The sequence below is a fragment of the Ornithorhynchus anatinus genome, chromosome 8 (assembly GCF_004115215.2).
Source record: "Ornithorhynchus anatinus isolate Pmale09 chromosome 8, mOrnAna1.pri.v4, whole genome shotgun sequence".
Classification (NCBI taxonomy): Eukaryota; Metazoa; Chordata; class Mammalia; order Monotremata; family Ornithorhynchidae; genus Ornithorhynchus; species Ornithorhynchus anatinus.
Genome location: NC_041735.1, coordinates 53826033 through 53841118, shown reverse-complemented (window position 1 = coordinate 53841118; position 15086 = coordinate 53826033). Strand labels below are relative to the sequence as shown.

General features: G+C 41.3%; 1 protein-coding gene across 6 annotated transcripts in view; it reads left to right on the top strand.

The window, feature by feature from the left end:
- CREB5 (cAMP responsive element binding protein 5) overlaps positions 1-15086 on the top strand; it is a 369622-nt gene that overhangs the window by 216207 nt on the left and 138329 nt on the right. Inside the window, exon 1 of one of the 6 annotated variants that reach the window (XM_007667360.3) lies at positions 2056-2101. The exons of the other annotated variants lie outside the window; for them this stretch is intronic. Coding sequence (XP_007665550.1) covers positions 2091-2101 — 11 coding nt within the window. The 5' untranslated portion in view covers positions 2056-2090. Of the gene's footprint in view, positions 1-2055; positions 2102-15086 lie in introns of those variants that run through there. 6 annotated transcript variants of the gene reach the window in all.

The window sequence follows — 15086 nt, the reverse complement described above, 5'->3', positions numbered from 1 at the left end:
GACATAAGTGAGTTATACAGGCCACTGACACAGTGGACCAAACTTTATAACAACCACATTGGCTGCTGTCAAGCCACTGGTTTCAGTGGCGCCAGCTGTAATTATGGCTGATCACCTCTAATTCAGAACTGCCTGCCTTGATAAAGGTGTCACTCTGAGCGATTGTGGCATCCGAATCGATCGAGGATGTCACAGAAGAGGGCAGTCTGCTGGGGAGAGCTGTTTTTTCAGGGTCAAGGTGGCTCTTGCACAAACCCTGCTTTTAAACTCCTTACCCTAAATACATCAGTGCTATAAACCCCAAAGCTGTTAGTAGAATTTCAAGTGGCTCAGATTAACAGCCCTGACCCCTGAAAAGCTCGTAGCTTAAATCACCTCGTAGTTTTTGAAAAAAGCAGAGGTTAGAAGCCGCAAACTCTGTCGCTTCACAATTTGTAGAAAAACAAATGTTGGTTGCAACTGATTCATCAGTTACAAAGGTCATCTGCTCCAGTGCTTTGTTAAAAAGGAGGGATTTCTGTTCTTAAAAAAAACCTGTATTTTTTTTAAAAACCATCAATTTCTTTCTTCCTCTTTTCTGGCCTAAAAAATAGTAAACTGCTTTTTAAATTTTTTTCTGGAAAAGAAGACTACACATCTTGGGTGAGGCAAGGATGACTAACAGAGCGGACAGGGTTAAGTGCTTGCAAACCAGTCTAGTGAATAACTGTTCAAGGGAGTGGCCTTTGTGGAAAAGGTGTGAAGTGACTGGCAGCTTTCGGCAATTAAAAGGGTTTCAGAGTTATTTGTGAAGGATAATGTTTAATTCTTTTCCCAGGCTGTTTTCCCTTGCACTATAATTAAGAAGAGACACCCCTGACGGTTGTTCTCACTTAGTGTTTTTAAAATTCACACGTACTTGCATACACCAAATTCAAATAGCAGTTTTGACTTGTCTGTGTTTGCTGGTGCCTTTCCCTTATAGGGTCAGTTTATAACCCCTTAGAACTCAAATGAGGCTTTTATAAAGCTAAGAAGGGGTTCTGTAACTGAGATTAGGGTTTCTTTCTCTTCCACTGGAGTGACAAATGTTGACTATTAAAAGAAGTGAAGTAGACTAGAAAGGCAGTTATCTGAACCAATGGAAGCCATTATCTTGAATTGGCAGTGGCCCTATTTTGTTCATTTATACAAGAATTTTCTCTTTGTCTTTTTTTTTTTTGGTGGGGGCAGGGGGAAGGGAGGAGAGATAACTCATTGGTTCGGATTATAGATGTTTGGATTATTGGTTTACTACTCCCTGACTTTCAGCACTCAGCTGGGTCCAGGCAAAGAGACACATTTGGTCCATAGGTGGTGAAAGATGCTCTAGAAAGATGTTGGTTTCCTATTGAGCAGTGAGAGACATCGCTCAATTCAACGTAATGGGAACCTAGGAAATGTAATCCAGGAAGATGTGCTAAAATTTGAGCTAGAAATTTTCGTGGATCATTCATCCCTTCTTGAAACCCTTTTGTCCCCACCCCCCCGCCCCCCCCCAAAAAAACCTTTCTCCCTACTGTTCCTCTGTGCTCATTCCTCCTGTTGTCTCATTTGGAGCTCCTCTTTCATGAAACACATGGGCATACAATTTTTTTGCAACATTTTCTGATCAAATTCAGTAAATCACGGACAGCAGAGTTCCCCGGGTCTTACTCTGATCTCCCAGGCAGCTGTTTGGGCCGTTTTGAGGCGGCACTGTTTCTTTCTGTGTTTACCCGTTTCCAATGGCGATTGCACCACCAAGTCTCCCTACGGCTGGAACTGGGCCTGGGGCTGTTTTGGTTACATTGAAGTTTTGGCTTCAGCTCTGCCAGGTTGAAATGGTGACTTCACTAGCATTGAGCTGAAAAGGAGGAGGGAGAGAAGGAGAGAGAGAGAGAGAGAAAGGAGAGAGCAAGAGCGAAAGAGAGGAGAGAGAGAAGGGCGAGAGCATTACATCACCATTTGGACTGGAATCAGATGGGAAGGATATGACTCACTCAGGCTAGTTAAGCTTTGGCTCAAGTTCTACATACACTCATTCCAGGGCTCTCATGTTCTGCACCTCAGCAGGGAATTCAGGCTCAGGGATGTCCATGAGGTTTGTTTTTAATTTTCTTTTCCTTTTCTGATTTCTCAATAGTTTTCTCTCTCCACTTTCTTCCTTTCCTTCTTCCTCCTCTTCTTTTTCCTTTTGATCTTCGTTTCTCTTTTTCCTCCCCATTCCCCGCCTCTCTCTCTCTTTCTCTCCCTCTTGCCTTAAGTGGAATTCCTTTTCACTTCGATAAGAGTTTTTTGTTCTGGTACAGTAACCTGGACTTTGGGAGCAGAAGTTGGGCAAGGGCAGATCAAAAACAGAAATCCCCCCCAAACAAACAAAAACCAAACAAGAAACAGCAAACTGTAGCGAAGTTTCTCCGTTGCTCTGTCGCTCCTAATCGGAGGAGACAGGGAGAGAGTTAAAAAGCAGGAACCAATCGCTTGAATGGTGATGTAATGCTAGAGCTGCAGGGTAGTTAAGTAATGTGAGAGCAACAGGGTCAGGGTTGCACAGCATTTACCTGCTCTCAAGGGGGTTTAAGTTTATTATCAATTGCAGTGACTGTAACTGGCTTCAGACTGAAATCTCTAATTATTCACAGACACCCCCTTTTTTATCTTTCATTATTAAAAGTAAAACTAGATTATGGTCTTTTTTAAAGTCGATATTATCGCAGCTGCATATTATTTTGTTTCAAGATCTTAATTTTTAGGTAATGATTCAGAGCGAAGTCTCTCTTTCATGGAAGGTGGGAGGCAGGTTGTCTTCCTGAGGACAGCTGGAAAATTTGGAATGACTGGAAAAAGGCTTTGTCTTGGACGAGCCCGCAGAGTTTTAAAGGTGCTGGTGTTAATACTTTTCAGAAAATAAATGGTCGAAATAGTAGTGTGTGAAGCTCATCAAAAGTAACCACAGTATTTCACCGTTAATTTCTATGAATGTTCATTTAGACTGTGTGCTTGCCTGTTGGGGTAGAGGGCAAGAGGTTAACTTTTCAGGGCTGCAGGACTCCCTTTCAAGTCTTCCCCTCTGGAGACTTGAAATAATTTTCCATTGATACATGTAGAAAAAAAAGATCGTCTTGATGGATCATCTTGGAGAGAGGTTACAAAGATATGGATGAGAGAAGTAAAAGTAACACAAACTGTGGAAATAGGTATGGTTGTTACTGTCATGCAAATTGTTAAACAGGACACCAGGTATATCTGAGTAGCTTCTGAATGTCTAGTCTACTTAAAAGGGCCTCTTGAGAGTTGTTACCTTGTTTCTGTGTCCATCATCAGAGTTGCCCAGTATAGTGATGTCTTATGCAGAACGAATGCTTTAGGAAATAGTGCAGGAATGGTCATGACAGTAGACTGTGGCAGTGGCTTGACTCCAGATTGTGACAGAAAAGCCCCTGCCTATCTTTCTCTAGGTAGTTAAGCTCCTCTCTTCCCTAACTAGCTGTTACTGTTGTGTACTATGTCTAGTTGTGTTGGAAGACCAATACGATCCCTGTTTTTACATTTAATTGTGCAGTGTGTATGTACTAGTCTTTTGAATTTAGCATCTTGGTGAACTTATGCATGTATTTTGTTTGGAAATGACATTCTACTTGAAATTCCTATACAAAGGAAAATGGTCTATTCAGATACATTTGGTTGAATTATAAGAGATGTTCTAGTCTTTTCAGATATATTTTGTTGAATTATATGAGGTATTCTCAGAAAGACCTCCCTATCAGTACTAAGATAGAGAAAACATCCTTTTCTCAATGGATTTTTTTTATCTGCTCTTGGAATCAGCAAAAAAATTCCAATTTCAAACATTATATGTGAGTATTCCTCAATAAGAAATGAGTTCCTTAATAAGTTGGAGGGAAAAAAAAGGTAGAGAATTGAGAAGACACTTAAAGAAGAACAGAAAAAAAATCTATCAAAATTCAATTTTAGAATAACATGGAATGGTTCAAAATTTTCAGAACTTTGCAATGCAGTTGGTGTATTTGCCTGGGTATTGCTGTTTATAAGGACTAACATTATAAGGTAGATTTTTATGTAAAAATTAAATGAGATAAAGATAAGGAATTCCTAAATTTAAGGGTTTTTATTTTAAACCTTTTTTTATAAAAAATCAATTGAATGGCCAAATTACACCTGCATTCCATTTTTGAAGAAACTGTGTTTTAAGGCCCAGCTAATTGTACCCGAAAGAAGAGTATCATGCATATGCTAAAATTGCACACTCCTACATGCAAGTGCATAATTATGCTGATATAGAAGGAGGTCAGTAGCAGTTGTTATTTTGTGTCATTTGCTGAGTGCCAGTGATATGGCAGGCATAGTATCAGAATTATGGAAGACATTCCTTATTTAGAGAAATACAAAGTAAATTAGGCTCATGATCAGAAGTGCTCTGAATCACTAACATTTTAAAGGGCGTCTAAATTCAGGTCCACAGACTTGGACTGAGTAAAAGTGTTGCAGATTTATTAAGATCACTTGTACTTTCTAGCTCGACACAGTACTTCAGTGCCGAACTTCCCCATATAAAGAGAGTTCTCCCATAACTATACTCACTATACATTTTGGATAGAACATTATTGGGGAAATAGAGGAGCAGCTGGGCCTAATGGAAAGAGCATGGGCATGAGTGAAAGAGGACTTGGATTCTAATCCCAGCTCTACCACTTGCCTGCTTGGGTGACCCTGAATAAGTCACTTAACTTCTCTGGGCCTGTTTCCTCATCTGTAAAATGGGGATTCAATACCTGTTCTCCCTTCCTGTTAGACTATGCGCCCCATGTGGGACAGTGACTGTCTGACCTGATAATTTTATATCTACCCCAGCATTCAGGACAGGGCTTGGCATATATTAAGCCCTCAACAAATTCCATCATTATTATTATTATTATTTTAAAAAATTCTTCCAACAATGTGCATCTCTATGGATAAAACGTAGTGCAGTGTCAAAAGAAACAGTTGAGTATGGTGTGGTGATTTTGAATATCTTAACATAAATTTTTCTGATTGTGAGATCTGTCAAGGATGTGATCTCCACATTACAGGAGAAATGACTGTACTCATCCTTCAATGTATGGAGAAATCTGGCCTGACAAATATGTGCTAGGCAGATGTTCAGTGTGAATGAGCTGGACAAATAGCCTCTTCCCATCCTTGCCCAGGGTTAGGTTCAGGGTAATCAGTGACCCATTTCCAGTGGGTCACCAAGAAGGGATGTGTCTCCTGGATGCAAAGCCCCCATGCACTCCATGCCTGCCGACTGAGAAACCCCATACCCTCTAGGTTGACTCCTTGCAAGTGGTCATGAGAGTCCTGAATTCCAGAGACAGCCATGATGGTGGTATCCTTTTTATTTCTAACTGTAACCACATTCGTCCCACAGGAGGATCTGTTAAGCACTTTGGTGTTCTATAGCTTGGCTCTAGTTGCAGTAGGCAATAGCGCAGTGATATTAGTGATACAAAGTCTTAAGTAGGTTTTTTTAATGGTATTTGTTAAGCACTTAGTACATGCCAGGCACTGAACTAAGCGTGGGGTAGATACAAGCTAATCAGGTTGGATGCAGTCCCTGTCCCACATGGGGCTCACAGTCTTAATCCCTATTTTACAGGTGAGATAACTGAGGCACAGAGAAGTTAAGTGACTTGCCCAAGATCATACAGCAGACAAGTGGTAGAGCTGGGATTAGAACCCAGCTCCTTCCTACTCCCAGGACCACCCTCTATCCACTAGGTCACACTTTCTCTAATGCTATTTTTAAATGGCATTTATTAAGTTCTTACTCTGTGCCAGGCACTATACTAAGCCCTGGGGTAGATAGGAGCTAACCAGGCCATGTCCCTGGGACTCACAGTCTTATGAGATAATTGAGGCAAAAAGAAGTTAAGTGATTAGCCCAAGATCGGATAGCAGAAAAGTGTCAGATCCTGGATTAAAACTAGTTACTTCTGACTCTCAGGCCTGTGCTGTATCCACTAGAGGCCACACTGTTTTTCACATTTTAGTGGTTTACTAAATGGTTCAATCTCACTACCTTCCCCTCAGAAGTGATTTTTCAACCTGGGCAAAGAATTTATCCAATTTGGATTTAACAATAGCCTTCTTTTCCTCTCTCAGCACCTTGTAGTAAGCTAACTCCTGAATTCATCTACACACCTTTCAACTCCTCACTACACTAGGATTGCTTTCTTCAATCATATTTATACATGTATCTGCTTTTTGGAAATTGGTGCTATCCTTTTTAGTCTCAAAAGTTTAGATTGAGGTGGGGAAGCCATAACTACTTTATCTGTTTAGGCATCTCACAGTGATATACTGGATTGTTTGATGATATCTTCGTTGGACAATGATTCTACTGAATGCAATACAATTAACTTGTTGGCATCTGAATCATTCATTCCTAAATTAAATTGCCTCCCCAGTTTTACAGGTTCTTTGGTTACCTGCTCAGGTAACCTTGAAAATCTTCAGCACCTTGAAAATCTGACCCAAACTTTCTCTAAAATCTATTCATTGGTAATTTATAAATCTCAGCCAGGTGGAGAGGACACCAGCTTGGAAGTAGGGACTGGTTAGATATTTGCAGGCCCCCCTCAGGGTATGCCTGCATTTTATTTATTCTGATTTATGGGGAGTTTCAATTGACAATAGCATAATGTTTATAAGAAGTAGCAAAGAAGCAGCATGGCCCAGTGGATAGAACACTATCCTGGAAGTCAGAAGGACCTGGGTTCTAATCCTGACTCTGTCACATCTGCCATGTGACCTTGTTCAAGTCACTTAACTTCTCTATGCCTCAGTTACCTCATCTGTAAAATGGGGATTAAGACTGTGAGCCCCATGTGGAAACATGGACTGTGTCCAACCTGATTAACTTGTATATACCCCAGTGCTTAGTATAGTGCCTGGCACATAATAAGCACTTATCAATACATACCATTAAAAAAATAGTACCCTTAGTTCTACAGATAATTTACTGTGCAGTTTTTGGACTAGGCTCTTGCTGCCTCTTCGTCCCACACATTGCTTCTGCGCCTGGCCAAGAATTTCCTTTTGGCTTTTCGAGAAGCTCAATACACAGAAGAGGCTTGTAGGCTGGGAAGGGGTAGACTTAGTTATCTAGTCAAAACCCCCCACAGCCTGAGCAGGACCAATGGACACTAGCCTGCACTCAACTGGTAGCTGAGAATACTCCCAAAGCTCCCCTTCAGTCAGTCAGTCCATCATATTGAGCACTTACTGTGTGCAGAACACTGTACTGAACACTTGGAAGAGTACACTAGAACAATGAACAGCCACATTTCCTGCTCACAACTAGTTTATAGTCCACTTAATTTCCTTCTAGGATTAACTCTACATTGCTGACTCCCAGAGCACTGGTCACCCATTCCAGAATGGGTAGGAGCATCTTAGAACATGGTGGGGATGAAGGTGGACAGTGAACATTATAAACAACTGCCTCTCCTTTCTGTTCTCTTTCAGCTAAGTCTTTGAGGGGAGCTTTATCAGGAAGATCACTCTGAGAGGATTTTCTGCCCCCAGATGCTTGTATTCTTAAAGTTAATTTAGTGACCTGGAGAGGAGCCAAAAGAAGTAAGGATAGGTGGGAGGAGAAGGGATTACCACTGGAAAAAGTGGGTGAGACTGAAGCAGATATTGCAGGCTTAAAATGGACTTCCTGGCTTTTAAAAACTGTTTGTGGAGCTGTTTAAAGGCACTTTAGATAACTTGGATCCTTTAAGAATATTCATTTTCTGCTATTTTTTTTTTTTGTGGTAGGGACACTATTTTGCTCACAGTTCCCTTGAAAACTTAAATCAGCACTGCCAAAGCCTGCTCCACATATCTTGCATAATAATTCCATACAGTTATCCTGGCAGTAAAACATACTAAATGATTGATGAAGCATAGCTGTACCCACGAATAATTGATCAATAGCTGTGCTGTCATGATGGAATATGCCTTAGTGGTTATAAGGAGCCAAGATACTTCGAGCTATCAGCACAGTCACATTGTGTTTTTTCTTCTCAGGCTTATGCCCAAGACTGAATGCCACCTTATAAATGGCGCTTTCGCTTTCCATCACGTGTGCCCTAGAATTGGATGTATCAAAAGAAGTAAAGAATAGAAAACGTGAAAATGTGTCCCCACTGAATGCCAAAATACATTACTATGCATGGAATCATTTTAACTAGTCTGAGGCAGAGGGCCAAGGCCTGGGTTTTGCAAGCAAAGGCTGGGTTGGCCAGTCTAGTAGTTGTTGCATTAACCCGTGAAGTTTTTGCAAGGAAGATCTAGGAAAGATGAAGTTGTGTCTGTAGACTGGAGTGTACCAGTCTGGCAGTGACATTGGCCTTCTAGGGGCAGGGAGCCCCATGGGTTTGACTGCCACCTTTCCCTCCCTGCTTCAAGAGGCTCATCTGCCTCCCAGACAATGCCTGGAAAAGTAGCACTTGTGAATGTCAGCTATACTGTAATGATAATAATGATTATTATGGTATTTGTTAAGTACTTACTACCTGCCAGGCACTGTACTAAGTGCTGCGGTGAATACAAGCAAATTGGACTGGACATAGTCTCCCACCCGCTTAGGGCTCACAGTCTCAATCTTAACCCGCATTTTACAGATGAGGTAACTGAGGCACAGAGAAGTTAAGTGACTTGCCCAAGATCACAGAGCAGATAAGTGGTGGAGGTAGGATTAAAATCCAGGTCCTTCTTTCCCCCAGGCCCGGGCTCTACCCACTAGGTCATGACCCTGTTATATTATTGTCTCTAAAGTGTTTTGTACAGTTTTCTGCACACAGCAAACACTCAGCAAATATGATTGACTGATGGAGGACACCTCTTGACCAGGGCCCCAGTACTAAAACCAGTCCAATGAAAAGCTTATTTTTGTGGGAGTGAACTGTCCTTCTTCCTGGGTCCTGATAACAACTCACCCGACCTTTTTTTGGTATTTGTTAAGCATTTACCATGTGCCAAGCACTGAATTAAATTAATCAGATTGGACATAGTCCCTGTCCCACATAGGGCCCACAGTCTTAAATCCCCATTTTCCAGATGAGGTAACTGAGACACAGAGAAGTTAAATGACTTGCCCAAGATCACATAGCAGACAAGTCATGGAGCTGGGATTAGAACCCCCATCCTCTGACTCCTAGGCCCATGCTCTACCCACTAGGTCGTGCTGCTTCTCTAAACAGCAAAGTACCTCTTAACTGTGATGACACATCGGTGATGCAGCCATATAGTCGTTGCCCTTTTTGTCAGCAACAATATGGTGGGGGGGGGGGTGATTTAGGTGAAATCCTGAAGTACCCCAGGTAATGCAAAGGTTGGAAAAAGCATCCACTTGTCTCTTAATCCATGGATAGGATTCCCTCTGTTCTGCTTGAAATATATGTTTGAGGTTTAGCCTTTATAAGCTCCTGTAGAAAAGAGAGTGCTGGGACTTTTTCTCTTATTTAGTTAAGTATCAGATGGACCAGAGATAAGTTAATTGCCCTTTTGCATCCGCTCTTGCCTGACCTTCTTATTTACCATAATACTTGAGTAATCTCAGCAACGCTTTACAATAAGTGCTAATCACTTTTCATTCCACTGGTATTAATCATGACAACATTAATTATAATGAGCCCATTTAGAATAAATGTAGGTGTAATTTGCAACTTCATTGCATCCTTGCTTTTAATGTCTCAGTGTCTTTCAACTGTTCCTTTCTTGCTGTGGGTGTCTACCTTTGCTCTGTAGTCTCTCTGTCCTTGATGTGAATATCTCAGCACTGATTTTTTTATTTTAAAAAAGCTTCAGAAAAATGCTCGATCTGGTGATGACTTTTCTTACTGATTTCTGGGGTTTTTGCTGCCTTGCTCGATCTGGTGATGGCTTTTCTTACTGATTTCTGGGTTCTTTGCTGCCTTGCTGTGAACTCCTTGAGACCAGGGATGATGTCTACCAACTGTATTGTACTTTCCAAAGCACTTAGTACAGTGCTCTGCACACGATAAGTGCTCAATAAAAAATATTCATTGTTTGATTACTCCTCCTTTATAAGATTAAAGCAAAGGGACACCAAATCCTTTTGCCCTCCCAGGACCCAGGGATCTTTTGAACAACAAAAGTTGGCTGAAACTTCAGAGGCAGATGTGGTAGAGGAAGAGAAGAAAGTGACAGTAAGACATAGGACTTCAAAAGTAAAGAAAGTTGCCTCAAAAACACACTCCTAGTGCTTTTGAGCACTCTTGAAGATTGTGACATATCTTTAAAATGCCCCTGTAAATAACCATTTAACTGCTTTTCACATTTTTTGAGATAGGGTGGAATGCCTGAGTGCCCACTCCAAGGGGACACAGGAAGCCAGACCCCACAGATTTTTGAACTGGAATCCCCGATTTTCTCATTCTAGCTATCTGATAAAGCCTGCGAGTTTCCAGTCAAAGCTGAAAAGACCCTTAATTGTGGTTTTCTGGTCTATTAGCTCCTTTAAACCTGTCCCCTCTCACTTCATAGCTACCCTTAGAATCCCTGCCCCCATTTTGCTCCTGTGGTCAGAATGAAAAGTTAGCATCTGTCAAACAATGATATTTGAGTGCTGTGTTGCAGAGCAGTGCTTGGGAGAGTACAATACAATAGAGTTGATAGAGTTAGTAAGATCCCAGTCCTCAAGGAGCGTGGCCTAGTCAGTAGAGCATGGGTCTGGGAGTCAGAACCTGGGTTCTAATCCTTACTCCATCACTTGTCTGCTGTGTGACTTTGGGCAAGGCACTTCCTTTCTCTGTGTCTCAGTTACCTCATCTGTAAAATGGGGATTAAGACTGTGAGACCCCTATGGGACATGGATTTAGTCCAATCTGATTACTTTGGAGCTGTCCCAGAGCTTAGTACAGTGCCTGGTATGTATTAAGTGCTTAACAAATACCATAGGAAAAAAAAGTGCTTACAGTCTAGTGTAGATAGAAAGGTAGGAGATTAGCACAGAGGCAAAATACTGATGGCCTCCAGCCATCTGCTCACCTTTTGTTTTCCTGAGTTGGGGTTACCACCCGAAAAGCTGGAGAGTTTCAAAAGCCACTAGCCAGTTCTTTGGAGGAAGTAGGGTGTGTGCTGGCAACCACCCTTCTCTCTTTGCTTGTCCCCTTCATTCCACTCTCCCTGATTCAGCTTCTGGATGTCTCTTGGACATTTACGGTATTTTGCACAGAGATGTTGCAACTAAATGAGATGCCATTTGGAGCTCTCCCCAGAGCTGGGCACTTTCCCACCTGCAGGATGTGTGGCTACTCTTAACTGTGACCTGTTGACTCTGAAACATGTTGCTTCCTCCCTCTTCCCTCCCTAGAGAAATGTTTTCAAACCTTGGGTTCATAAACAGCAGGACTTATGTGATGCCTTTTACTGAGACTACCAATTTGCCACATCTTTGGAATAAAGGAGACATTTAGGATTTTTTTAAAAACTTGCTATTGTCTCCCAGAGAGACTGCTCTCTGCTGCGAGGTCCAAAAGGCACAGAGGAAGTGCGAGTGCGATTGTGTATGACAACTTTCATTTTAGTGTAATTCAGGATACTTCACAGTTAATTAACCTAATTAATCATACAGCAGAGATTACAGCAGCACTACAGTGCCTAAACTCTGTTAAATTGAGATTAAATATTGTTCCCACTCACCTCAGGAGGATGTCGCTAACTAATTGATGATTAAGTGCTTTGAAAATGAACTCTGAAGTTATACCAGCACTAATAGGCCTAGATCCAAGAGTATTGAAACTATTACATCATAAGCATACATAGGAAATCATTCTCGCAGTTTGGGAAGCCACAGGCAAATATGTCTGTTTTTTTCTTATTCAAAAAGCAAATCGGGGAAAAGCATGGCCAAATGGATAGAGCATGGGCCTAAAAGTCAAAGGGCTGGATCTCATCCCAACTCCACCACTTGACCGCTCTGTGTGTCCTTGGGCAAATCACTCAACTTCTCTGTGCCTGAGTTACCTCATCTGTAAAATGGGGATTAAGACTGTAAGCCCCATGTGGGACATGGACTGTGTCCAACCTGATTATCTTGTACCTACTCCAGTGCTCAGTATGGTGCCTGGAACAATAGTAAAGATTAAATGAAAACCATAAAAAAAAATCATCTTTCTCTACTTCTCCAGTCCTTTTGGGCCCAGCTAGCAAGGGTTAGATAATGCTCTATAGTGTCCTTATCACTAGTCTATATTTTGCTGGAAAAAAATCCATGTTAGTAATACCTAGTTGGGTGCGCTTTAATAGACACCAAAATCCAAGCTCTCACCCTTGCTAATAGAGATCCTAAGTTGTTGTTTCTTAGCAGAGTTCATGAGACTAGGTTCCCTTGATTCCCACTCCCATTGGCACTTAACCAGGAGTTCCGCATGGGAAACAACTGTTGGACCCATTGTGGGGTTTTCCTGTAGGATTGTTATATCACTATAGAATGCTGATTTTTTTTCTTCAGGGTTTGTTCAAAGGCTTTGTGCCATAGGCCTAGCAGGGAAGAAGTAATTAGGGAATGAAGATTTGGGAATGGAGAGGGGTGCATAAGTAGTATTCATGCTAATGTGGGTCTGTTTGAATCCACTTGAATCCAGGGGTTTCTTAGTTTTTAAATGAAGCTCAAATCATTTGGATTACAGCTGGCAAGATTCAATTTTCTGTTTCTCAGAAAGAGAGGCTTTACAGACTTATTAAAAAAAAAACACTCCTAAGACTTTTTGAACATCAAATAGTTCTTTCAAAACAACATTTTGATGAGTTAAGTGTAAATGAATCAGGAACATAGGGATTAAGTTTCCCTTGAAACATACCAGGGTTTAAGAATTAAGGGGAAAAGTGCCCGGCAAAATGCACTTGAGGTTTGTCAAACCCCATAACGCTTGAAAAATAGTTTGAGACATTTTGCTGAACCCAAAATGCCACAGTGTTTGCCCATCCCCAGACATAATAGCCAGTCTCCGTGACAACTGCTCCATGACAAGGAAGAAGGCTGAGCTTCTTTTTTCACCCCCTCCAAAATAACTGCATTTCAAAATGGGCACGACAAGGGATCTGACTGATTGACAAACTAAAGTTCCAAGTCAGGCAATTACAGGACAATAACTGCACCGCTCAGAACTACTTAGCCCTAGCTTTTTTTTTCCACTCCCAAAAGTCAATTATGCTATTTTCTAAGTGGAATAATACACTCTGGGGATATATAATATGTGATAGACTTTATCCATCGGTGTCTAAAGCAGCACATAACATTATTCCACTCATTTGCCTGTCATCATAATACCAGCTTCTTCGTCAGAAAAAAAAAAACCCAGTTAGCCCACTAAGAGCAAACAGATTGAGGGGAAGGAGGGGCAAAACTAGTGGTTTATTAGAACAACCACAGAATGGCAATGGCAGAGATTAAAAAACAGCCCATTCCCGGCTTTCAGTTGCCCTGAAAGCTCGTGGAGATTGAAGGCACTCAACAAGCCATGTCAGGCCTCTGCCCCTGAATGGGAATATTGATACCAGAGAATTCAGCAGTGACACTTTAAGGATCCCTAAAATGTTGCAATTCTTTATATTAATATTATTCATCATCTATAAAATTCTCTCCCATTTTTTTAATAGCTCTTTCTCACATGCCTCCTGAGGAGAAAGATATGCTTTTACCCCTATTTTGCGCATTAAAAAAAAAAATTGGGCTCAAAGAGGGTGAAGCGATTTGCTAGGATCACCCAGAAAATTAGTGACAAAGGAGGGATTAGAATTCACAATCTCAGATACTAATTTAATGCGTAACATAGTGAAGCAGACAACAACCGGTATTTTGTACACTTATTCCTGCTTATATACCTCAGTCTAGAAAATCCAGGGTCTTTGTGTTGTTACAAAAGAAAACCAAGTGAGTATTGGTTAAATTTGTAAACGAGGAACAACAGAGGATTAAATGAAAAGGTTGAAATTGCAAAACAAGACATCTTTTTATGCAATCCATCTAGTTTGGAAATGATAGAAAATGTCATTTATTAGCAGAGCTCTTTCTTGCTGAGATGAACCCAATTTGATGTAAATAAGCCTGCTTTTTGGTATCCTGCCCAATATGGAAAGCTGAGCCACAAGTACCAAAAGAATCTCCATCCAAAATTCAATTTGTAACAGCAAAATTTATATTTTTCTTTTCTTTTTTCATTCTGGGCCAGTTCACTGTTATTCTGTAGCAATAGCGGCAAATGAAAATAGAAATATTGGAGAGAGAAAATAGCTATCCCAGTATCTTGACTTAGAGGAGAAGGGTAATTAATGATAACAGCCACAAAGTGCTTACTGTGTGCCAGGCACTGCATTAAAATGTGGGGTAGATAAAGATAGTGGGTCTGGGAGTAAGACCAGGTTCTTGTTGCAGCTGACTGGATCTGTGACCTTTGGCAAGTCACATAACCTCAGTTTTCTCACCTGTGACCTGGGGATGAGATGTCTGATCTCCTTACCTCTTACACTGTGAAACCTATGTGAGACAGGGACTGTATCCAATTCAATGGTTTTGGATCTACCCTATTCATAGCATACAATTGGCACATAGTAAGTGCCTAATAGTTACCACTTGTTTATAAATTGAGACTGGAGCCATGGTAGATTGTCTGGAGACTGGCAGCTCACAGAAGGTGGTCTGTGATGGTAGGAGAAATTGGGGTGGAGGTCTCCGCTTCCTGAGGTTTGTAGCTCATGAGACACTGATAGCATCTATAATAACAATAATAATAATTATGGTATTTGTTAAGCTCTTACTATGTGCCAAGCTCTGTTCTAAGCACTGAGGTAGATACAAGGTAAGCAGGTTGTCCCACTTGGGGCTCACCCCATTTTACAGATGAGGTAACTGAGGCCCAGAGAAGATAAGTAGCTTGCCCAAGGACACATAGCAGAGAAGCGGCAGGGCTGGGATTAGAACCCACGACTTCTGACTCCCAAGCCCGTGCTCTTTCCACTAAACCACGTTGCTTCTCACCATTCCAGCCCCATTCAAGCCAAACCAGAGGGGT